This window comes from Sitophilus oryzae, unplaced genomic scaffold (genome assembly GCF_002938485.1).
Source record: "Sitophilus oryzae breed Bouriz unplaced genomic scaffold, Soryzae_2.0 scaffold_488_pilon_pilon, whole genome shotgun sequence".
Lineage (NCBI taxonomy): Eukaryota > Metazoa > Arthropoda > Insecta > Coleoptera > Curculionidae > Sitophilus > Sitophilus oryzae.
This window is the reverse complement of record NW_022147071.1, coordinates 1,376,132-1,403,176: the sequence shown is the minus strand read 5'-3', so window position 1 is coordinate 1,403,176 and position 27,045 is coordinate 1,376,132. Positions and strand designations below refer to the sequence as shown.

The 27,045-nt window shown below is 32.8% G+C and overlaps 1 protein-coding gene across 2 annotated transcripts in view; it reads right to left on the bottom strand.

The window, feature by feature from the left end:
• The window catches only part of LOC115886393, a 28,904-nt gene extending 3,009 nt beyond the window's left edge, over positions 1-25,895 (bottom strand). The window contains exons 1-13 of one of the 2 annotated variants that reach the window (XM_030905518.1): positions 25,695-25,895; positions 16,979-18,610; positions 12,337-12,422; positions 11,768-11,980; positions 10,491-10,655; positions 9,712-9,781; positions 5,980-6,068; positions 5,379-5,514; positions 2,592-2,756; positions 2,228-2,380; positions 1,827-1,979; positions 1,288-1,474; positions 924-1,066 (exon numbers count right to left, since the gene is read on the bottom strand). In XM_030905518.1, the coding sequence (XP_030761378.1) occupies positions 924-1,066; positions 1,288-1,474; positions 1,827-1,979; positions 2,228-2,380; positions 2,592-2,756; positions 5,379-5,514; positions 5,980-6,068; positions 9,712-9,781; positions 10,491-10,655; positions 11,768-11,980; positions 12,337-12,422; positions 16,979-18,526 (3,108 nt within the window). In that variant the 5' untranslated portion in view covers positions 18,527-18,610; positions 25,695-25,895. Of the gene's footprint in view, positions 1-923; positions 1,067-1,287; positions 1,475-1,826; positions 1,980-2,227; positions 2,381-2,591; positions 2,757-5,378; positions 5,515-5,979; positions 6,069-9,711; positions 9,782-10,490; positions 10,656-11,767; positions 11,981-12,336; positions 12,423-16,978; positions 18,611-25,643; positions 25,662-25,694 lie in introns of those variants that run through there. The other variant, XM_030905519.1, reaches the window with a different exon arrangement.
• Between the last annotated feature and the right edge of the window lie 1,150 nt (positions 25,896-27,045).

Sequence of the window (27,045 nt, the reverse complement as noted above, 5' to 3'; positions counted from 1 at the left end):
GACTTAAATTCCGGTTTATCAGTGTCGTTCTAATTTTATTTAAAAAATGTTAAACTATGATGTAGGGTAGACGTGGGGTACACTCAATAATTTGTTGTTTTATTTTACGTTGTGAATAAATGTTGGTAGTTATTAAAATTGTTATAAAAATATATAATTCTAATAAAAATAGATAAGTTACAATAAGTATTTATTAACACAAACATCCGATACGCTACTGAAGCAGGTAAGTCAAATTAACGTATCTAAATTCTTTGACATCTAATCTTTAACAAGTAATAAATAAAAGCTAAAATGCAAGAAAAAATATATAATTTAGTTAATTTAAGTGAATTTCATAAATGATCGGTTTACTACACGTATGTATATTATATAGTCACTTACTAGCGAAAAGTTGTTCCATTATTTCACTCAATTTTTGCCGAGATCTACCGCACGCTACACAACCAACTATTTTAGAGTCTTTTTCGATAAATCGCGATAGTGTCACTGTTAATTTAAGTTCTGCCACAATTTCCATCTAGATTTACTACCTTTATACAACTATCAGTAGTAGAATAAATAATAAATAACATAAAATAAGCTCCGTAAAGACTGACAAATCCACAAAATTTCATATCAAATTCAAATGTGTCAAATGAATCGTCAAACAGGACTGTCAAGGATCCCCACCCTAGAGTGCTTTTTCCGCCCACCATGCGTGAATACATGGATAGCATTATGCTCCTTCCTTAGTCTACTTATTCAAAGGAAATAAGCTATAAGCGTGCTTGACGTGAGCTGTCAATTGCAAAAGATGGCGAAGTTACAAAATTAATTTTTAATTTAGCTGACAAAATGGATTGGTGCTCCAAAATATTACTAGTGTTAGTTTTTAGTTTGATGGATTGAGTGGGTAAAAATAGAGATATAAATATAACTACCTTTAGGATATCTCCAGGACTCAGTAACAATTCATCAGGAAGGTTTGGTGTGTAAGCGTATATTGCTCTGCATCTAGCGATGGGGTGAATATTCTCAGCTTCAGCAGGATTATCCGTACTGCTACACTGAGATGAGAATTCATCTAAAAAGTCAAAATAAAACAAATACACAAAGTTACTTTAAATAACCTCTTCAACAATAAATAGAAGTTTTAGTTTTATTTATGTGTGTTAGTAAACATTGTCTGTCCAACAAAGCAGTGAACATTTCGACAGACAACATCCAAAAAATGACAGACAACTAGTTCTTGTATTGTCTCGTTGGACAAACTATAGATATGAAATACTTTAAATTACAACATACCAAAATCTGAATCGGGCTGATTTGAATTTCCATCTCCATGGCCTCTATGGGGCCAATCGTGCAACACGTGGTCATCTACGTCATTGATGTGAGGGTCCGAGTTGTCCGATTTGTCCGATTTGAGGGACTTTTCACTCAATGGACTTCTATCGGACTCTAGAAACTCCTCCCGTAAACATTGAGGTACCTAGAATTGAAAATTATTTTTATAAATTTAAATTTATATTTGGTTAGTGCTCTTGTAAAATAAAAAAAAACAAAAATATTACTTAATCAGACTCTGAATTTTTTTTTCAAAAAACTATTTGTTCTTACAGTGCCCAAGAAAAATATGTTTAAACTGCTGCGAGTTTAAAAATATGTGAAAATATTACTTTTTAAATTCTACAGTATAATCGAAAAAAAAACAGCGTCAGCAATGGCTATGAAATGAAGATCGCTGTCACCTTATATGTAACATGGACGCCGTTTTTTTTCGATCATCAACATTGAAACAAAATAAAAAAATAAATATAAGTTATGCAAAAAAATAACCATACCTTGAGAACACTTTGTTGCAGTCCAGACTTATCTCTTGTAATAGTTATATGGGCAGCTAAAGGGTGTCCAGCTCTAGGTCTACTGTCCAGCTCTGCCAGAGCACTCTGCACTTTGTACCTTGCGCCTTCTAGATAAGTCAACATCGATTTCATCTAAAAAAATTAAAATACTTTTTAATATATTTCTTTTCAAAATAACATGAATCGTTTAAAACACAACCTCGTTCAAAATACCATTTGAATAAAAATTGACGTCATAGTAAGCTTAGAAAATTATTGTAAGCGAGTTATGTCAGAGCATAAATCCTTACATTTATTTAAAAAAATATGGTAGTAAAGCTCGGATTGAAATGTTATTTCTACGCCTATTATGACGTCTTTTTCTGTCAGTAATAACTTACGTGATATAATTTTTCTACTACACTTTGTTGAGAGTCCTCCGTACCAAAATTAGGCGTTTGCTTGATGGCTTTGGATAAATTTTCCAGTCCGTTCTTTGACTTTCTTTCTCTTTCAACGTCTTGTCTGATCAGGTGCAACAACTTTATTAATGCCTAAAAGAGATAAATTTTATTTAAAATCATATTCTACACTATCGAAAGATGCGTACAACTTATCTTGGGTAGGAACTATCGGAAACAACAAATAGCCATCTGATCAGATAGTCAAGCAACATTAAAAGCGATCAGCTCATTACTGAGCTGATCGCTAAAGCCCTGAGACTGTACTATCTACAATCTAGGTAAGGAAGAAAGAGGAAGTTACCTGTTTCCTTCTTTCTCGATTCATGGCCAACGTGATGTGTTCGCAGTAGAAATCTGGAAGAAGCTGTTCGGACATTTGCTGTGACGTTTGCTTCAAGTTCTGGAAAGTGGTCAGATCTTTGGGGGGTTCGGCTCTTGCGATAGGATCCCTAGTTATTTCCGTTGCCTGAAAAAAAAATAATCCATATTATCTTTCTGAAAAATACATAACAAAATATAGACAATAAATTTATTTATTGTTTAAAGTTGTGTTAGATAAAAATATGTCCGAAAGTGTGTGTCAAACAAAAGAGTTTTGATTTCATATCCACGTGCCAATTTTGATAAATATACAGGAATATTCAAGATATAAACCAGGAGGGACCATAAGAGAATAGAGTTGATACGACAAAAGACCCAGGTAATAGATATCATCCACAAAAAAACAGGAAAAATAAAATAAAATAAACAACAGGAAATATGGCTTGACGTATTGGGAAAACATGGAATAGGAAACGTAAATAGCAATGGTGAACGCTTATTAACAACATGCACAGAGTATAATATTTGCATCACCAATACGTGGATCATGTTGAAGGACAAGTTTAAAGGTACCTGGAAACATCCCAGATCCAGGCCAGAGTAGATGCCGAATGTGGCACTGACCACCGACTTTTAATTTCAAAAATGAAAATCCTGTTAAAACCCAAATATCCGCACTGTAAAAAGCATAACTACATGACCAGATTGAACGTACGGGGTCTAGAGAACAACGATATTGCCGACGTCATTCCGGAAAGCCATCAAAGAATCACTTCCACCGATAACTTCGATCTCAATCGTGGACGCTGAACAAGGCTGGACACTACTAAAAGATGCGGTTCGTAAAACCAGCAAAGCAGCACTGGGAAAATCCAACAGAAAGAAACAACCAGACTGGTTTAACGAAAATCAACCTCATATACAGACCTTGTTGGAACAAAAGCATAGAGCACATCAAGCAGTCACTGCAAATCCACACAATCCAAGACTAGCAGACAACTTCAAAGCAGCCAACAACACGCTCCGAAGAAACCTGCGCCAAATAAAGGATAACTGGTGGTCGCAAAAAGCTAATCAGATTCAAGAGTATGCCACGCATCACGACTATCGTAAATTCCTCGAGGCTGTTAAAGGAGTATACGGCCCAGCTAAGAAGGCAAGATGCTCAATCATGGCACAAAATGGCGAACTTCTAAAAGAGGAAAAGCAAATAAAAAAACCGCTGGAAAGAGCATTACAAGATTACAGTCATATCCTTAACCAAGAAAACAACCCCAATAACAAGCTGCGTCAATAAAAAATTTAAAAAAATCGACATGCTAATATGACTTTTTCAAACTCGTTACTACCCACGGTACCACTGCCGATAAATTAGTTCCCATTAGCTCACGTCTGGTACCGATTTAGAATCGATCTTACCAGTCGAAACCGCATTGGGATTTTTAGTTTGGAAACCAAACAGCCCGCAGCAGAAAAATCAATTAATTGCGCCAGGTACAGACTCTAAATTATGGTTACGCAACCAGGTTTGAACTCGATATAACCTTTCTAAAATATACCACACCAGCCAGTAGGAACAGTTCTTTTATTTTTATGTTTATTTAGATTTGTGTGAAATAAGAGTGTTACAGCTTTCTGAAATGCACGCGAACGTAGTTAAATCTGCATATGTATGCCAATAATTTGGTTCGTGTATATTTCAAATGGTATTTTAACAGATTTCAAACTTAAATTGACATAATTGCTAACTTCGTACCACCTTAAAGTGAAGTTAAGTGAAGTAAGTTTCTTTAAGTCAATCTTGGTGGTACCGATAACTGAGTGGCCAAAAATCTGAAATGATTGGCGCCAATTTGACAATTGTCATTTGTTCTTTAATTTTTTTTGTTTAAAATTTCGATTCAACTATTCTCTGTACTGGGTGTCTCTGAGTAGTGGCAAACCCCCAATAACTTTTTTATTTTTTCAGATAAAAAACGAGATTTGATACGTTAATATATGAAATGCTCAAAGAGCCTTCAAAAACATAGATTTAGGAAGAACAGATATCACATTATGCATTTTAACCCGATCAAACATTTGGAGGTTGACTACGTACTGTAAAAACCAACTGAGATAGAGAAGGCGACATTGCCACATATCAAATTTGCGCCCTCTACTTAGTTTGATATGCAGAAAAGGTGACTTTAAAACCTTCACCGGATAGCGACCAAATTTGGTGGGTAGTCTATGTGAGACGGTGCACACGGTGTACGGAGTAGAAAAAATATTGTGCTGGGTTGGCGTTGGTTTCTATGTAATTTGACAAATAAATAAAGCTGTCTCTTTAGTTGTCAGTTTTGAGTCCATATTTTTTAATTCTCTTTCGTCGCGATTGCTGATTAGATTGGAGCAAGAAATGGCTCAAAACGAAATAAGTAAATTACCAACAGATATTCAGGCTGAGGCGACCGACGCCATATCCAAACTACTTCCATTTAAATCCCGAATAACTTATGAAAAGGAATACAAAAATTTTCAAAAATGGAAGCAATTAAAAAACGTGCAGGAAGAAATAAAGTTTTTAACCTATCCTCGCTGTCAAAGTATCATTTAATCTACCCGTGCGATTAAAGTACTATTTTATCTACTATTTTTGATAGATATAAGGCAATTTTAACAGTTGTTATGAAAAAAAAAGAATGTATTAGTTGCAAACGAACAAAAGCAGACAAATTATAACAGGAGGCAATAATAATTTAATGAAATTAAAAATGTGATTTCTTACCTCTGATAACTTTGGGTCTAGATCACTGTTCACTCGATAATAAGCCATTAAAACAACTTTTAAATTGTTCAATCGTTCCTCTTCTAATGATTGGAAAGTGTTGACTCCTTTCAGTACAGAAGATTCCCATTCTAATCTAAAAGAACCAATAAAAATATTTAGTTTTATAGCTGTTGCAAGTTAACTTTCAAATATATTTTACTATGTTGCCTGTTTTTTAAAATAAATAGTCAAATTTGAAGAATAGATTCGCTGAAATAAATTCAAAATGATTTTTAAAATTTAATACTACGCTAATCAAAATTAATATTAACCATGTATCATAGAATGAAAACGAAATGATATTACCATTGAAGCGCTTTTTGGTTTTTGAGTCTTGGAAAAATTCAACTAAATATATTTTTTATGTATTTTCTTTATTTTTCTTTAAGACCGTATAGAAATATAAAAGAGTATAAACGAAGTTAACCCTAAGGATTAACCATATTAGAACAAGCAAAAATTCTATAAAGAGTGAATTTTTTCAAGATGTTTTAATAATAAAAAAGTTTTTCCTCTTCTAAAGACATACTGTATAGTATATCAAGCTTTTTTTATTTACCTGGCTCTTTCTGCCCTAACACATAGTGTGTAATATTCGATATCTGCCTTTTTGACTGCGTCTTCTGCTTTCTTCTTCTTCCCTTCGAGCTAAATAAAGTAAAAAAAATATTTAAACTAAACAGTTTAACTATAATAACAATATCATCAGCATCAGCTCAGCTTTCTATGTCGCTGTTTTCCTTTTAATTTGTGGTTAAGAAAATTCTCATCACGTTTTGCTAGACAGAGCTCAAAGAATATATAATCCAAAATAGACTTATTGATTTTCAGTCCAGCTGAAAGGGCACAAAAATACATTAGTTTTTGAAAATTTTACAAACTCCAAAATTACAGTAGCTAGCGAAACGCGGTTTTCAATTTAAGATTAGGAATAATATTTGCAACAAAATTTGTAATAACATCAAAATCAGCCAAAGTCGCAATTTTTGAAATAAAAAAAAATTGGAAAAATTCCTTTACTTTGAATATATTAGTGCAGATAATTTAATCACCTTATATTTGAGAAATACTAACAATTAACTCATATATTGCTTATAATATTTAGACTGATCCTTGTACAAAAATTGTAATTAATCGGAAGAAAAAACTAACAAACAAGCACTGTTCATTAAAATGTTGTATCCTATGTTATAGGGCTTGTTTCTCTCTACAATTTCCTGTCTCACAATGTACCGTTTGTGTCCAGGAAGAGTTCATAGTTTCATAGATGTCGATTTTCGAAAGAAATCAGTACATGTATATTAGTTCGTATATTTTTCATTTTATTGATTTTATGGAAAGCACTGTTCATTAAAATGTTGTATCTTATGTTATAGGGCTTGTTTCTCTCTACAATTTCCTGTCTCACAATGTACCGTTTTTGTCCAGGAAGGGTTCACAGTTTCATAGATGTCTATTTTCGAAAGAAATCAGTACATGTATATTATTTCCTATATTTTTCATTTTATTGATTATATGGAAAGCACTGTTCATTAAAATGTTGTATTCTATGTTATAAGGCTTGTTTCTGTCTACAATTTCCTGTCTCACAATGTACCGTTTGTGTCCAGGAAAGATTCATAGTGTCATAGATGTCGATTTTCGAAAGAAATCAGTACATGTATATTATTTCGTATATTTTTCACTTTATTGATTATATGGAAAGCACTGTTCATGAAAATGTTGTATCCTATGTTACAGGGCCTGTTTCTCTCTACAATTTCCTGTCTCACAATGTACCGTTTGTGTCCAGGAAGGATTCATAGTTTCATAGATGTCGATTTTCAAAACGAATCAAAAAACAATGAATAAAAACTGAATTTTTTATTTTAATGTAGTGTCATTAATACAAAAAATAAAAACAATCTTTTTCATTGTATTTTACAAACGATTATCGAATGATCAATATTTCTTTAATGAGCTGTCACATTAGACATCTACATTATCTTTAGAATCAAACAAGAACAAATAAGTATTTAGATAGGTGACTTTGCAATCTTTGCATATTATAATACGTATATTATGCTAAATAAAGGCGTAAAATTAGTTTGGCATAAATTAATGGAAAGTGAACGTGATCTGTCGAAAATTCGCACTTCTACTTACATTTAATCCGAATTAAAATTCTAATTGGTTTTCGAATTAGCGTAAAGGCGACAGAGAAAAAGTTAGGGGAACGTGAGGTAATATAAACCTTGGAAGTAAAGTAAAGAAACGAATTTTGGTATGCTATGAATTTGATAAGTCGACAGCCAGCAAACGTCATTTCACAAAACCTGTTTTTTTTCTGTGATTCCCTGTTATATGATTTATTATACCGTATGATCCAAAATAAACTGCGTCAGAGACAATCGATGATAATTTGGACTAGGTCAGTCTCTAGACGTAATTTACTAAAAATTAACAGAAAAAACTTTTTTTTTTCTCGAATTTTAAACTACGCCATTTAAGAAATTATTTTTATCCAATACAAAAATAAATTACAACCTTCCTAAAAGTCTATTACGCTGTACTGCTCAGGTCGCTGTCAGGGGTCGGGTAAAGCGGGTGTATGGCCGAAGGAAACATATATTATAATTCAGAAATCTGCCTAAACCTTAACCCGATCCTGTTGTGTTCAGCCACATCCAAAATTCCAAACACACGTGCTTGGATTAAGGCTTGATTAAGATTTGCAGAGCTTCAGCATTTGCCATAAAACAGTGAGCAATTTCTTACAAAACCATATAAATTATATATCACTGTAATCACCAAACTTCAATCTCTTTCCGTACTGTAACAGAATTTAAAATTAAGTCTTTATTTTCGAGAAAATCTAATCCAAACATAAGGAATATTTTGTTGATGTTTGACCATCAAAATCTTTAAAAAAGAAGTTGTCTAAAAATGTGCTAAAATACGGATATAGTATAATCCTTCATCTTTAATTTCCTTCTTGATTTGTGTAAAAATACCTAGTCATTTTTACATAAAACATTAAATACCGAACGCTTATTTTGCTACTTTTTCGGACTAGTCAAAGGGACTCTTTGTCATTCCCAGCAGTCTGACGCCGTTTTTTTTTCGATTGTATGGTAGAAAACTAGCTTTATGTTCTATAACACCCTACTTTCCCCGACTTCAATTTAAAACCTAGTCAACACGCCAGCAAATTAAACGAAATAAAAATACGGTTGAATCGGCCATTTCACTTACGCTAAATGCACTTTACAAACCGAACGATTGTAGAAATCAGACTTGAAAGCATTACCACCCAGCGATAGGTACCCAGAGGTATGAAAAGATCAAATTACAACTGAACCAGAAATTTTGCTGTGTGAAAATATACCTATTATTTCAATCTTTGTTACATAAGATAGAGTTAAAGGTTGAAGGATATAGTTATTAAATAAATGTATGTTTTTATTGTAGAAGTGCGAGAAATACACGGTGTTTATTAAATATATAACCACTAAAAATAGGCAAACGTTTCTTTGTAGTGTTTTTTGTGTTTTCTATTGTAGATTGATTGTGTGAGGATACACTTTCGGGTGGGCATGATCCTCATAGATGTTGTATCTCGAGAATCGGCGAATTGGTCGGTGGAAATCGCATCTAAGCTTAATGTAAGGACATCGAGTTGGCGAGTCATCAACTCGAGGGAGGAGGGTCATGGTCAGGTCCTCACAATAGGAACTGACCTCAAATCCATGGAAGCAATAGAGAAAGAGGGACAGATCCTCTACTATAGATACGGGACAAAACCGCGGTTTCAGGTCTAAGGAAAACCAAGTTAAAGAGGTGGAGAAAATGGAGACAGATCCTCCAGCCTCCACCTCACGGGTTCCTCAGCCGGAGGCAAGCTCCTCGACTATGAAGGTTCGGCACGGAGGGCCAAACTCCAACCGTAAAAGGGTGTGTATCCTCGGAGAAAGAACTGTTGTCAGAGGAGGATGGGAAATACCCTGTCCTCTCTACAACAGGGGTATGATGGGTTATAGACTGTGTGATGACTCAAGAAAGGGGGGCACAATAGATCTTTAAGGTCGCAGTGATTAACCCCCACCCCCTCTCTTACTTATTCTACATTCTACACACCTGTAGATTGATCAGGCTTATGTTCACTAGGTTTTCACATAAATCTTTTTAAGTATACTAACAGATGTTCTTAAACGTTTGATTTCAATTTTATTATTGATGCGAATAATTGAAGAAACACCCTGTATAGTATGGTACTCTGTAATGGTAACTGGTTATTAAATATAAGTAGTACCTTGGCGTTCTCCTTGTCTGCGGAATTCTGTCGATGAGCCAGGTGGATGAGACTTGCACTTTTCGATAACCTAGAAAAGAAGGATTTTTTTAGTTTAATAACTATAATAACGTTCACGATATTGCGTAAGCAATATCTGTTTGTTGCAAGCTCTTATTTTTAGATAATTGTTATTGAACGAAAAAAATATCTTTAAGATAAAACCTAATAGAAATAAGTAAACCATAACCAAGTACTCTTAAAAATAAATACCGTATGATAAAAAAAACGGCGTCAAAAATGGCTTAGGCTCGCGGTGATTAACTCCCCTCCTAAACATTCTACAGTCTACTACAAATTGACATAAAATTTGAATACAAAATTTAAAATAAAAATATTAAAAATGATAAAAGAAGGAAAAAAAAGAGAAAATAATAAAGAAAAAAAAGACGAAAATAATAAAGAAAAAAAGGAAGAAAAAAAATTTATAGAAAGATAAAAAGGATTGAAAATTTCCATACACAAATCTATTTCCAAAAAAAAATATTTTTACTCGAATTTTAAACTACACCGTTTAAAAATGATTTTTACTAAATATATAAAAATAAATTACAACTTTTTTAAGAGCAACTGGCAGTCAGCGCCAAAAAAGAAAAAGAAGGGTACAGACCAAGTAATGACGTCTAGAGCTTGACCTCTCCAAAATTATCATCGATATCCATTCCCCAGCTGTCTTTGACGCCTATTTTTTTCGATCGTATATAAATATACACAAAAACAGTCTTGGAAAATGTTCTTACGTTTGTTTTCCGAATTTGGTAGTGTCAAAAATTGCTGCGTCCTGCAACTTTTCGTTGTCCCTTGCGCAGGTGTGGCTGTGCTTCTTGCCCTTGGCCTCAGCCGCTCGCCAATCAGCTAGAAGACGTGCAGCTTTTTCAACTGCCCCTTCACATTGCTTCCTAGATCTAGAAGAAAAAAGAAGAAATAAAATTATGTATGTATTAAACTTATATTGACCTTTTTTGTTCTAATTCTAAATTCTATTATAGTATACACAGCAAAATAATACATATTGTACTACACATACGGTACTACACATATGGTATATCAATTGATTCCTGATTGACTAGCTGATAAACTTGATAATATTAGTAAAATATCTTGAAAGTCAATTCTATTGTAAGCACTTCAACTTGGCTGATTGTTATAAAGAATTTTATACTCCAATTTCCACAATTCTGAAGTTGTTAAAAGAAAATATAAAAAATACATATTAGTTTTAATGATTTAAGAAACAAAAATATTTGATAATTGTAAAAGAACAATAAAAAATAGAAGTAATTTTTTAAAAATCTTCTGTTTTCCTATTCTTATTAATAAAATACTCTGTTTTTAAACTACTAGAAACATTGGTAAGAAATATTTTTAAATCACACAATAATAACTACAAAGTACCTATCTACCTACAATTTGAATAGTTACCATAACCTTCAAGAACTACAAAAAACCCTAATTTACCTTAACTTTTTTTGAAAACCATGATATATACTAATTTATTTAAAAAAAAGTATTGTTCTTATTTATGAAAAAGCCTAGAAAAAAAAAGGATTCTAATATACATATATATTTTTTTAAATCCTTTTTAGTTTTCAAAACTGTCTGACATCTACGTGACAGTATCTATCATACCCTTCTTCTCCTGCCAAGTTAAATTTCTATAAGTTATTTTTAAAACCAAAACACTAAACACTGTCTCGGTTCGAGAAAATAGGTTCAAACAGTTATTTACTCACACTTTTCTGTGAACTAAAGCGTATTTAGTAGATCTCTCATCGCTAAAATTACAAAAATCTTATGTTAATTTCTTAAGAAGATATTTCAGCAACTCCGACTTGTGCAAAAAAATCAATGCATGTAGTAACTCAATTTTACTAGAAGAATATTTTCACCGATTAAACAATAAATCCAATTTCTTTATTCGCTCAAACCAAGCAATGAACCCCTTTTACTAGTAAATTAAAGGTATTTGCTGCACAAGTCGGATACAGTTAGTTTTTATAGGAACATGAGTTCTTACCTGTGCTGACCTTCTGTCAGGCTTTTCAGTGGCTTGGCTGCGTCTTCCAGCAACGCGCTGCCAGCTACCCTGTGTGCTTCGGCTTTGGCTTCCAGTTCCTGAGCGACAGCTTTCCAGGCTTCGTTGATACCTCCAACGCCTTCTCGACATGCCCTTGACAGTTTGGCGCTGAGCTTCGACAGGCTTTTAGCATACTGAGTCTCTGCCTCGGCTCTGAAAAAGGTAAAATCAACGATATATAATCAGGATTGTTTGTTTAACATTTATAGGTTATTGTGGCTTGAGATTGATCAAGGTAATCATGGCAATGACAATTTTAACTTGGCTTATGTTTTCTTGCTTTAAAAACTCAATTGGTTTTCGAGCTGACAATTAATTTTGATATTTGATATATAAGTTGACAGGCGCCTACTATGTTTCTATAATGCAAACTATAAAAGTCAACTCTCGTACTAACATATTATCTAATAAAAAAGGTATGATGGTGAGCTACTTTTCAAAAACACCCTGTATAGAGCAATAAAAACTAAACTTACTAAAAATATTATTAACTGTAATTAATTACTTACCTCTCTTGAAGTATAGTAGTTAGTTCCTTGCAAAAATCGCCTCCTTGTTTGACGTACCTTCGCAGATCTTCAAAACCATTCTGACCCTGAAACAAAAAAACGGGTTTTTTATTAATCTAAAATTTACTTTTTATTAAAATAAAAATATTAAATCTATGGCACGTTTGATTGGCTTCGGATTATTTAAGTGCCCGTACCAAAAAATTCTGATTATCCAACCATTGAAGAAAAAGCACTTCTTAAAAATAGTGTCTAAGTAGAGCGTGACACTATCTCCTTACTATAACTATCGCCAGTAACCTATATAACTTAAACAATAAAATAAAATCGATTTTGATTGTAATTCAATTTAATCTAATATCGTTTTTTCTAAGTAAAATTTAATAAATTCAATACTATGGTTCTCATAGTGTAACCATTCCCATCATGGTGTATCACGATATTTCAAAGCAGTGAAAATTGGAAGTTTATTAAATAAAAATAAAATAGAATAAAAACAAAGCCGAACTTAGTATTATTAGTTAAATATATTTTATAAATATTTCGAAAAGTTATTTTTTCCAAAACGTCACAAAACTATTAATTTTTGCGACGTGAGTGGCAATACAAAAAATTGGCGCCGGGAGTCACGTATATCCGCCTTAGTACTAAAATAGGTTAATAAAAAAAAGTTGGTAGGCAGTTCTTTTAGTTTCAAAGTAAAGGAATTTTTCCAATTTTTTTATCTCAAAAACTGCGACTTTGACTGATTTTGATGTTATTAGAAATTTGGTTGCAAATATTATTCCTAATCTTAAATTGAAAGCCGCGTTTCGCTAGCTACTGTAATTTTTAAGTTACGATTTTTTAAAATGTTTAACCCTCTCCCATACCCCCTTACCAACCCCATACCCCTACCAAAAACTAATGGCCAGATTCTCGGGTGCCACAGTATTTTTGTGCCAAATTTGGTTAAAATCGGTTTAGCGGTTTTTGAGTTATCGTGTTACAGACAGACAGACACCATGAAAATATTTTGTATTGAGGTTCTCTACCAAGCCCCACAATTAACCTGATCTTGTTCCGATTGAGTTCTTACAAACAGAATCGAATTGTTTTGTTTAACTTTTTGATTCTCATCATGGTCAGGCTATGGTTTTGCTCCATTGAACATTTTTTCTTTTGTTGTATAACAAGCCGCTCAAAGCAGAGAATGTAAATAGATTTGTATTTACAGCAAATATCATGTAATACCTTAATAACTCATTTACTTTTGGTAGTAAAATTGGGTTAAATAGTTTTCTGAAAAACATCAAATAAGTTTCGTTGTAACTTTTACATAAAAGTAATTGTATTTGTATTAAGTCTGCTAATTCAAGCACAGCCGTTCCATCATTTTCTGGGAGCACCTGACGGCGTTTTTCGCCAACCTGTAAGGTCGTTGTAGATAAAACAAGAATATATATTATAATATAACATAATAATTATATTTTATAGCTGAGGCATTCTAATAAAAAAATGGTCAAGTGCGAGGCGGACTCGCGCACGAAGGGTTCCGTCCATTCATTAGTCAGTCCATTCATTATCTATACAACATTAGTCAGTCCATTCATTATCTATACAACATTAGACACTATATTATTATAAACTTTTTTTCCGATTTAGGTGAAATTTTGATTGCGCGTTTAAGTAATTTAAAAAAAATGAAGAAACACGTTACTAAAAATTGTATTAATCAATAATAAATATGTAAAAAGTAAAAATAAATATGTAAAAATTAAAAAAAAAACGATTAAAAAAAAGTCGCCTTGACTAGGATTCGAACCTGCCTTACTAGGGCTACAACGTCATAGCAGCCTAAAGTCCTAACGCTTTAACCACGCGGCCACCGAGAACTTGAAAGATTCTATGTAAAATTCTTACTTAAAAGATAATGTTTAGTAAAAGTACTTTTTTATTTATAAACATTTATTTAATTCTGTTTTTAGTATTTGTTCATAGCGGCAACATAGATACATTATCCGTTTTTATCTTTGGGTACGGAACCCTAAAAATCCGGAAATTGTATTATCCATTAAATAAAAAATAATTATTATTAAAAGTAAATCGCCTAGCCGCTACCGGTAACTGACTATCGAATCGACACGAAACTGCAAGAATGAGTTTTGATTGCTTTAGTTTCAGCTTTTTTTGGTGACATAACCCCATGGCTATCTGAAGATTGTTCTTACTTAAATCAAGGAAAATCCTTGATTTTTCTCAGTCTAAATTTCTGATATACAAATTAAACACAGACATGGTAGATCTAAACAAAAACATGGTGTTCCTTGAAAAATCTTAAAATACTTTAAACCCACTCTTCGAAACTTGTGAAAAAAACCGGTTCCATCCTGTATATAATTTTTGTTATGTTGTAAAGCTATATTTTATATAGCCATGCAGGTATATCCTTCGGAGGCTAACAATAATTGCCCAAGACTCTTAATACCATTACGTAACAAAGCTGTATGGGCATATCAAGAATTAGCTATTGCTCAAAAAGGTCAAACGATAGGTTCAAACTTAAAAACGAAGTATCTTTTAATTGGGTTATAGGTACCCACGTTGATGGTTCGACATGAGTTAGATAAATTACTCTACCAAATTAGTATGAAATTTGATGAAATCCTCGTTAAGATGCTCCGAGAAAAAATGGCATATAATTCGTTAAATCTCAGAGAAATAAGAAGGTCTAGATTAGTTCTAAAATATCAATTGATACAATATCATTGGGTTCATTTCTTGAAAAAAGCCTTAGAAAATACACTTTGGTTTGATATTAAAATGTGTATAATAGTACAAAATTTCAAGAAAAACAGTTTACCAATGTTCTTAAGAATAAACAAAATACATATATTATTTTTATTTACCCTTTCGAAGGGTGTAACCTCTTCAGGAAGCATTTTAGGGCATACTCATAGGCACTTTTTGTTTTATTTTTATCTGTAAAATCACCCACCGAAGTTAGATACACTATTTTTTGACACCCTGTATATACAGAGTGAGTTTTCTACGATGTTCTCTATGGGTATCTCGGAAACTACTGTTGATAGAGAGTCGGTTAAATGGGGAAAGAATTGCAGTTTTGTGGGGTCATAAATATGCGCCTTTCAGATCTTCGAAAAAGTTCATGGCTTACTAGATATTTCGAAAAAAACAAATTTTGGCTATTTTCAAAATTGTCTCCAATTCCATTATAATCTATTTTAGACAAAAAGTTTTCAGATAAAAGTTGTAGATAATCAAATCCCTAATGGGTTTGTGTCCTCCGATTGTTTCTAAAACCTGTCATTTTTGACATTTGACACAAACATATGTTTTTTTTTATAGAAACCATAGTTGGCCATGACTTCATAAAAAGTGCCATTTTTAGGTTTTTCAGCGATGAGTTATAATATGTTTTGGTTTGTATGTTGAGGCCCAAACAATTAGTCCACCTCTTTCTATCCTACATAATTATGATATAAATAATTTTTAACGTTTCTTTCATGGTGGGGGTGGGGGTGGTGTGTCATAATGAAAGTCATGATGGAACCATTCTATTAATGCACGAGTATCTAAATTTAACTTTTCTAACAGTACCGATCACAGTACGTTCACCGGTCAACGTATCCTCGAAACTGTATAGCCAAGAAAAGTTGAACAAATAATCCTACACGCTTTTCTTCATTTGAACAATTCATATTTACAATTTTTGCTTATTTTAATGTTCAAAGTTTGGATGTCACAGTTTCACATTTCTGAGAGCAATGACGATTGAACTTGAATGACGTTTCCCTGGCTAACTAAGTGAAATTAGTCAAGAAAGATAAGAATTGGCTATAAGTCAGAAATTTTGTGAAAAAAACATATTTATTATATTGGCTAACATTGGTTTACAATTATTACATGGCCAACTATTGTTTACATTTAAAAAAACATATGTTTGTGTCATATGTCAAAAATGACAGGCTTTAGAAAAAATCGGAGAACACAAACTCATTAGGGATGTGAATATCTACAACTGTTATCTAAAAACTTGTTGTCTAAAATAGATTATAATGGAATTAGAGACAAATTTTAAAATAGTCAAAATTTGTTTTTTTTTTCGAAATATCTAGTAAGACATGAACTTTTTCAAAAATCTGAAAGGCGCATATTTATGACCCCACAAAACTGCAATTCTTTCCCCATTGAACCGACTCTATCTCTAGTAGTTTCCGAGATACCCATAGAGAACATCGTAGGAAACTCACCCTGTATACAAAAGAAATATGACCAGATAAGAATCACATGATAGTTAAAAATTTTATATTAGTGGAAACATCTAGACCTTTAAATGTTCGAATTAAGGAACATAAAAATTATTTAAAATTCCGTAAATCTAAGATTTGTTAACATTCATCGGACACAGGACACAGAGTAGACTTCCAAAAAATAACAGAAAGTTCAGTTTATCTATAATAAAATCTAAAAAATCTAAATTAAAATCTCTTAAAAAATCTAAATTAAAATGACCGACAATGACAAATTCACTATCACATATTCTCTTGGGATCCAGTAACAATATTACATACAGTATACAATAACCATAACAATTCAAGCAATACTAAAAAGTACATTGTTCCTATAATAACCTAGTTACCTCAGGAAGAAACAGTTTCTTCTTGAACGTACTCCTCAACGTGGAAAAGTCGTACTCCTCCTTAATCCTGTCTTCGATCATTTCACTTCCATCGTTACTCACAGGCGACTGAGCTCCATTCTCACTAATCACATTCACAACAGCACCATTCTCCGGACCAATGTTCAGTTTGTATTCGATATCACTAGCAGTCAGTTTATTTCGCGCAAAACTTACTTCACTAGTCCTACCGACACTAGGTGAGTTCGAGCAAGATTTTTCCGAGTTTTCCGCACTTCCGGTTCGTCTCCCAGGACTTCCCTTTCCAGAAAAAATCTTCCCGGTGTTTATAAATACTTTCTTGCACTTATTTTTCGACGTCCTGTACATTCCCTCGATGTTATGAGCTAGTTTGTCTTTGTCAGTGAGAGCTCCGACTTTTTGTAGCGCTGGTTGGTCCGATATAATGTTGCTAACTTTATTTTTAAAATTATTCCATGACCCGACTGATTTTTTTGGAATTGACAGCATGGAAGGTCTTCTAATCCTGATAGGCAGTTTACTGCGAGTCGTGCAGTAATCCAGTTTCACTGAGTCATTAGATAGTGAATTTTTCCGGTTTATTGCTAAATTTTGCCTAGCCAAATCAACCTGGCTGCAAGAGATATGCTCAATACTCGAATTATTTGACTTAGAGATCTCTTGATTCATGTTGTCAGGATCAAAATCATTCAAGGACTGAGAAAGTCGATTTTGGGCCTTCAAATTGCGAGGAACTTTATACAGGCTGTCATCCTCGATGCTAGACCTGAGATTCGGGTCACTACCACTTTTTATAATGGACAGGGGTATACTTTCGCGACTCCTGCGCACTACTACTTCAGTCTGACTGCCGAATTTCTCCGAAGCATGACATTTCGGCTCTTCAGCCTCACCAACATCGCTTGCTTCATCCTTACCATCACTATTTTCTTTAATATTACTGATTTCTTCAGGAGAATGAATCGAGACTTTGGTAGAATCAGCTTCATCCAAATCTAAAGGCTTCAAAACAATCTTCAGTTCGCTTTTAATAGTGTGTTTGACTAAAACTGGCTCAGATTCAACAGGATCATTCTCGTAGACGTTTTCGTCGGTGTTTTTTCTTTCTACAAACTTAAAACTGATCCTAGGAACATCGTACTCAAACCTGCTATTGTTTTTATTGATATTTCTTGGTTCTTCAACGTCTACGTAGAGTTCTTGATCAGTTTCTGATTCGGTATTGCTTTTTCTGACGTCTTGGTAGCTGCTTTTCTCTATGGCATCATGGAAATTGTCATCGGTTTCACTGTCAGATGAACTGCTGGGGCTGTCAATGTAAATACTATTAGGTAGGCTTCTGCATTTGTCGTACTCTAACTGAGCTTCGTGAAGATCATAGAATCCGGATGATCTTTTAGAAGTTTTGTCGGTGTTTTTGATTTCTTCTTCTTCTTTATTAGGTGATTTCTTGAATATTGGTGAATTTAAGTTGGGTATAGTCACTCTCCAGTCTTTTTTAGTTAGTTTGTTACAAAATTTCTTCATTTTTAGTAGTTTTGTTACATTTTACTCGGAGTTAAATATTGTTTTCGATTGATTCGCGTTAAAATGTCGATGTAAACTAATGATCTGAACCGAAAAAAGTTGTTAATTTACTGAACTAACTTGCCGTACTACCTTTGGCATTGAAATTTGTCAAACCAGCTGAAAAATGCGGTTCGAAGGTACATAGGTAATCGTCGGACAAATAGAATAATTGGTACTGACCGTACTGTCGGTAGGTACCAGTACGTAGGTAGAATTACCTAATAATATACAGGGGGCATCAGAAATTATTTATTTTGTATGAGGTTTCAGTTTAACAGTGAGAAAATTAAGTAACCATAATATTTTTGTGTTCCTGTGATTCTTTAGGACATAGTTAATAAATACTTGAAAAATAAAAAAATATGTTATACAGGGTGGTCCGTACTGTATTCCGGAAACTGCAGATAAAAATAAGTAAAAAAAGTTCGTATAAATGTATGTCCTAAAATGCTTACTTTCAGAGATACAGGGTGTAGAGGTTTAATTTTTATTTCGATTTTTTCTAAATAATTTCTGAAGTAACGTCAATATTTGGATGAAAATTGGTGTCTGGGAGTTTTTTGACATTAGAAATTTGATTTTGGTATCAATATGACTCCTACTAGTAGAGGGCGCCACCTACATGTATTTTAACTGTTTTGAAGCGTAATAACTTTTTGTCCGTACCTGTATAAAACTATCGAGTGAAAAAAATACATCTCTTTGACGTTTTACATAAAAAATATCTCTTTGTAAAAATCGCTACGAGCAACCGTTCTTAAGATATTTAGAATGGAAATAGACAATACATGTCATTATTGACGAACAATAAACACGTTGAGGAGATAATTATTTCACTGAAATAATAAATTTGGGAAATTTTTATTTTTTTAAACTTATCCTAATTTTGTCTGCAAAAAATATAAAATAGTTTCTGTTGAACTTTTGGCACAAAAACATTTCAAATTTATGATTTCAGTCTAATAACTATTTAGTCAACATCTCTGGTCAACATGTTTAATTTATGTCAATGATGACAGGTATTCATAATTTCGATTCCAAATAACTCGAAAACCATTACTCGTAGCGATTTTTACCAAGAGACCTTTTTCACGCAAAAAACGTGGTAAATGTTAATTTTTTTGACTCAGTAGTTTTATACAGGTACGGACGAAAAGTTATTACCCGTCAAACCAGTTAAAAAATATGTAGGTGGCGCCCTCTAGTAGTAGGAGTCATATTGACATCAAAGTCAAATTTCTCATGCCAAAAAACTCCCAGACACCCATTTTCATCCAAATATTGTCGTTGCTTCAGAAATTATTTGGAAAAAATCGAAATAAAAATGAAACTTCTATACCCTGTATCTCAGAAACTAAGCATTTTAGGACGTACATCTATACGAACTTTTTTACTTATTTTTATCTGCAGAATATGCTGCCGAAGTTTCCGGAATACAGTTCGGACCACCCTGTATATGTATATAAAAGCACTAAATATTTTTCTACTATTTGCTAAGAAGCCAAAGAATTTAGCTACAAATTGCTTAAAATACACTAAATTGGAAAAGATGTATAAAGTACTAAAAACAATATATGAATATATTTTTGTATTAATTCTAAACAAAAGCATTAACTATCACGTGTAGAAGCAATTTAAACTGATTTAAATAACAATTAAATACTTTTTTCGCTCCCTGGTATTGGCAATTTGTTCTAGTACCATATAAAATGAAATTTTGCATTCAGCAGTGCTATCCAATAGCAGGTAAAATGTATTTATATACCTGAAGGTCGTACTTTAAGCCTATATTATGTGCGTATGTACCAAACAGGCTACTGATAATAATTGTCGTTCAATTACAATCTGATTTTTAAATAAAATTACCGGTAATACATTGTGTTGGGTTTTTTTCATTTTTTTGCAACAATAATTGGTTATTTTTTACGCTTTGTGGTCATTGTACTCATAACAATACAAAGACACTTATTTTAGTACCATATAGAGTAAAAAAAAGACTGATTATGTTGACATATTTGCACTTATTTGAGACTCACCCTGTATATCAAATTCAAAAAAATATAATGCTGTATTTAAGATACATTACAAAAGACCTATTTTTGAAAAATTTTAAAAAAATATTCAGGAATTATTATTTCAAGGAATTTATTACGAGTAGAAAAAATATTTTGCTGGGTTGGCGCTGGTTTCTATGTAATTTGACAAATAAATAAAGCTGTCTCTTTAGTTGTCAGTTTTGAGTCAATATTTTTTAATTCTCTTTCGTGTCGATTGCTGATGAATTGGAGCCAGAAATGGCTCAAAACGAAATAAGTAAATTATCAACAGATATTCAGGCTGAGGCTGAAAGGCCATATCCAAACTACTTACATTTAAATCCCGAATAACTTTTGAAAAGGAATACAAAAATTTTCAAAAATTGAAGCAATAAAAAAACGTGCGAGAAGAAATAAAGTTTTTAATCCTCCCTGTATCATTTAATCTACCCTTGCTTGCAATTTTAACAGATGCTATGGAAAAAAAGTCTTATTTTTACGCAAGGAATCTCCCCACGAGAAATGGCACACGTGTTTTGAAACATCCTGTAGATTTGATATTATAGGTATACTGTTCCCTTTATTTTTTATATGTTTTCTGTAATAATCTTCTGCCTAAATATATACTTTTGCTTATGACATAAATAGTGATACATTTTCGAATACCTCTAGCTTTACGTATTTCTCTGATTTAGTTCTAATCTAATTATTTCGTAAAAAAAATCTAGGGGATCTATATATCTTTCAAACAATTTAATTGATTGGTGTAGTAATGGTGTTAACTGAATAAAAAAAATATTAATCAAAAAGATCGTGCAAAAAATATGTAATAAAATACCAACACAGAAATCGTTATATAAACAAGATAGCATAGTAATCGTGTAGTTGCAGTACAATAAAAATAAATTTAAAGTTGCCTAGGGAATGAAAGAACTAACAATTTGCAAAGCGGGTGGATAAAAAGTAATTAAAAGTGTTACATAAGTTATATTGATTGTTAACTGTTTGACATTTTAAATTTGCAAGTGAACTAATCCCAATGGTGTGTGTACAACGCAAAATAGTTCAAATTAAAATATTATATCTTTGTTGTAAAGTTTTTTATGCAATGATGAACAATGATTAAAAAATGGTTGGCGATGAACTATGATAACCCCATATTATAAAGGTACATTTTGCTTTTTAAATTTATAAAAATATGTAGAACTTCTACTAATAATTTCAAATGTATTTTATTGTTTATTGGATACCTTCTAACGAACAATTTTTCGCATTAATGTAACAATTTTTGTAAATAGTATTTACATATTAAAAAAATATTATCAAGATATTTCTTTTAAAGCTTTTAAAAACCAAATTAAGGAAAATCAAAAAGTAATTAAAATATACATAAGTTGTTCACTGAAACAATGTTTTGTCTATTAGAGATCATTGACTTCTTCGCGCGTATGTACGTATTTAACTTCCTTAGAAATTTCTTTTATTGTTTAAACAATCTAGTTTAATTTGTTCCACTCTTCCTGTTATATATTATACAATAAATAAACAAATTACTAAACCGCGTGTCAACAAAATCGATATACAGGGTGGTCTAATAATAGAGAACTTTTATGGGTTGTGACTTTTAGCGTTGAAAAAACCTTTTTTTCTGATATTTCAGTAGCCATCATTTAAAAATCATTTTTACTCAATATAAAAATAAATTACAACCTTATTAAGCCAAGTAAAGGACGTCTAGGGCTTGACCTCGCCAAAATTATCACTGATTGTTATTCCCCAGCCGTCTTTGACACCGTTTTTTTTCGATCGTATGGTACAATCTAACACCGCGTTCAAGAAATTAATGATTTTACATGAGATAAGTCTCTAATGTTTTCAATGTAAAAAAACTATTAATCCGTAATTTTCCAGCTGTCAAAATCTAGCCTCCTTCGATCATATGGTACTACTGGGGAAGACCAGCTGAGCGAGGGATCATATGGTACCACAAAACGGCATACGCGCCATTGTTCTCTTGTAAATAAAGGATAACTCACACAGCTGACGCAGCTGTCAGATATTCTGTCAAAACGTATCTTGTTTCGGTGGAAACAGATGGTGCCAGTGACGGCGTGCAATAAAGATAAAAACAGGTAAAATTTAAAATAAAAAAACGAAAAAAAATAGTTGTTAAAAAATTTCGTAAAAAAAATGTTTTAATATACATATTATTTTCAATTTATTTTTGGAATTTGTACATTTCCGAATTCCTCAATAGCTTGCAAATTTGCAACGCGTTGGGAGTAAAAATTCAAGGCCGTGATACACGAGCTAGCGTCAGTTACAAGGGGCTTGGAACACCGTCAAAAAGAAAATTCCACTTCTCCAACTCCCAGTAGATGACATACCAAGAATTTACAACTTTGAGAAACACCTCACTGTAGTATTGAGTAATAAAAAAGATTGGAAGAAAGAAATGCTTACTCAGCATATAAAAGACCATACCATCACGTGGTATACTGATGCTTCCAAGACCAAAGCAGGAACAGGGATAGGAGTATTTGAGCCGAAAACTAAATACTCCGAACCAATGGGCACCTACCCCAGTATCCTTCAGGCAGAAATTTACGCTATCGAAAGATGCGTACAATTTATCTTAGATAGGAACTATCGAAAACAGGAAATTGCCATCCTAACCGATAGTCAAGCAGCACTTAACGCGATCAACTCAGTAACCATCAACTCGAAGTTGATCAAAGAATGCCTAGAGAAACTCAACAAATTAGGCAAAGAAAATAAGTAAGTCCTCCTACTCTGGGTGCCTGCTCACCAAGGGATGGAAGGCAATGAAAAAGCAAATGATCTAGCTAGAAAAGGAGCGAACACTCCACTAACTGGACCAGAACCGTTCTGTTTTCCAAACGGGAACCAACTGAAAGCGGAACTGAAGAATCTGGAAGACTCCATCCGTAACTTGAAATGGGTGTCCTCCAACGGTCTAAGACACTCGAAAAAGTTCCTCAGAACTTACGACCGAGAAAAATCAAAGGTTTTCCTTGATTTAAGTAAAAACAATCTTCGGATTGTCACGGGGTTTCTAACAGTCTGACACTGTCTCCTCAACGAACACCTCAGTAGGCTGAAACTGAGAAACAACGGCGAATGCAGATTTTGTGGGGAAAATGGGGAAACACCAGAACACCTTATCACTGAGTGCGCCGAGACGACGACCATTTGTGCCATGAACCTTGGTACGTCTGATGTCGAGGATGGAGAGCTGGCCTTTGAGGAGCCGTCTCAGATACTGGCTTTTCGTTATAACTCGTTATAACTCAAGAAAGGGGAATACACAATAGATCTATAAGGTCGCGGTGATTAACTTAAAAGCGCCAAGAATTTAAATAAATCTGTGTAGTCTAATTATCTCGTCGGTAAATATGCCTATATCTATGTATGTTGAAAAAGACAAGACGAAAAAAGATTAGGTTTATTTGATGTTAAACAATAGAATTTTTCGTGGAGATAAAATGTAGGTTTTTTCATTACCAATTCAATGCCGCTGTTTATGAACCAGCTGATAATTTATTAATCGTGGTATACAGGGTGTACAAAAAAGTTAAAATAAATAAGTAAATTAAAAAAGGAGTTTGTAGCTACTCCCGGTTAGATAAAAAAAACTTCATGGGTATACAGGGTGAATCTTAAATCAGTGCAAGTATTTTTAGGACTGGTAGATCTTGATAAAAGAAATATATTTTATCTTTACCGTTTTTCAAATTAGTCCAAAATAACCGAGATATTTTACTTTGAAAATTTAAAAAAAATAGATTTTTCTTTACAAACCTATGTTGCCCTATTATGAAGATGTTATTTTTTAGCTAAAAATAAAAAAAAAAGTACAAAAATTTTTTCAAAAAATTCCAAATTTCAATTTTTTTTTTTCGCGTAAAAACCTTGGGGTCGAAATATACTACCCCTAAAAATATTTGCACTTATTTAGGACTTACCCTGTATAGTTACGAAGTAATAACGGAAACTGGCATTTGACTAATAAGAAAATATTAATTTTAAGTACAGTAAAACAATTTATAAAAGCAATAAAAACTTATCAACAAATGCATTGATGCTGAAAAATATGTAGTTATCTTTTACTGTGCAAAAAAAATCATTTATGACATACAGGGTGAGTCGTAAATAAGTTTAGGGGTTTATTTCGCGAAAAAAGATTTTGAAAGTTTGGTATTTTTTGAAAAAAAGTTTTGAAAAAGTAAAATAACTCGGCTGTTTTGAAGTTATTTAAAAAACGGTAAAGAGAAAATATGTTTCTTTTATACAGTGGTTTCTCAAAATTTAACCAAAAAATATTTTCGTTTTTCTTAAATTTTCAAAGTAAAATAACTCAGTTATTTTGGAATTATTTGATTTACGGTAAAGAGAGAATATGTTTCTTTTATCGAGATCTACCAGCCGTGAAAATATTTGCACTTATTTAAGACTCTCCCTGTATAAATGGGTTTATTTCATAATCGACTAAACTTAGGTATATAATACACATTATACACAAAATGGTGTTTAGATTTTTATGTAGAATTCAAAAATCATAAAATATACAGGGTGTTCCTATTTAAAATAAAGCAATTTTACAGCCATATCCGGTGAAACCGGAACGAAGTAGAAATTTGAAACAAATTTCAATCTAAATTACACCCTACAAAATTTTTAATGACCCAGATACATCAAAACCCCTGTATAAAACTATATTTTGAGGATGTTTAGTCACAGAAAAATAAACATTGACTAAATTACCCATAAAATTAATCATACAGTCACTGATATAGATTTTTTAAAACCCAAAAATTTCCAGTTACAACTTTTTTAATATCTTTTTATATCAGACTCAAGAAAATAATTAAAATTTATTGTATTTTATTTTCAGTTCAGTAAAATAACAATTTTCCGTCCAAAAATTTTATAGTCGCGCGTATTTTCGCTGATGATACTCAAACTATTCGCTTTGCCAAAAACCACTGACGTTTTCCAAAAATTTCGGAAAAACGTACTACGATTTATTTACTTTCTTCTTCGTCACTAATTATTATTACTATTATCACCTTTTTCTATAACTTTAAACACACGCGCACAAAAAAAATTAGTATTTTTTTTTTAACTTCGATTTTTGAGATTTCCCGGTTATTTTGAGTTAGTTCGTTTATTTTTTCGAAATTCTCCGCACCTTGTCTACATTTTCCGATGTTTTTTCGATTAACTACACTAGAACTAGGTATACGCGACCAACGCCGCGATCAAAGCTAAAAATGACGCTATTATTATCACATGTGTGTGGCTCCTCCTTTGCTAATAATACAGATATGTGTAGCGTAGGGTCGGGCAAGGACCACTTGCACGACGCGCCGTATTTTCGACTACTAACACTAACCAACCCGAAGAAAATTTGTTATTTTGTTTGTTTTCACTCATTTCCCGTCGAATTTCTGAAGAAAGACGTGGATTTTGTAACATGAGATATATATTTTTTGCTTTTTGAGCTAAAGCAAATAATGAAAACGTAAAAATTGAATCTGTAATGGTAATTCGCTTTGAATTGTTCTGAACGGATTGGTGATTTTATGGTGATTAGTGATGGAAATGAAACAACTGTGATATTTGCGTGTAACATAGTTTCTTTTTAATTAAATCTTTTATTGCGTGTAGATTTTTTCTTTGTTTAAATATGAATTTATATACTAGGTGTTTCTCAAAAGTGACTCACCCCTATAACTTTTTTATTTTTTTAGATAAATAAACGAGATTTAGTGCGTTAGTGCATGGCATAAATCAGGATCAACGTATTCAATTGTTTTCGGTCACTTCCTGTTTCACCGGAAATGACTACAACTTTTGATTTTTAAATGGCACTCTTGGTATGTTTTCCATAGTCCGTTCCGTTTCTTAGTATGTTAGGTCCAACAGCAGCAATGGAGGTCATTCTAGATCTAACACCACTGCACATTGTCATTGGTAGATATGCCAATGCGACAATGATTAGAATGGTCACTAACGGAATTAGTACTGGGAGAATTGTCAGATCAGGGGCTTGGAACACCCTCATAAAGGAAATACCACTCCTGCAACTCCCAGTGGACGATATGCCAAGAACGTACAACTTTGAGAAACATCTCAATGTAGTATTGAGCAATAAAAGGATTGAAGAGCGAAACGCTTGCCCAGCAGTTAAAAGACCATACCATAACTTGGTATACTGATGCTTCCAAAACCAATACGGGAACAGGGATCGGAGTGTTTGGACCGAGAGCTAAATACTCCGAACCAATGGGCACTTACCCTAGTATCCTACAGGCAGAAATCTACGCTATCGAAAGATGCGTACAACTTATCTTAGATAGCAACTATCGGAAACAAGAAACAGCCATCTTGTCTGATAGTCAAGCAGCGTTAAAAGCG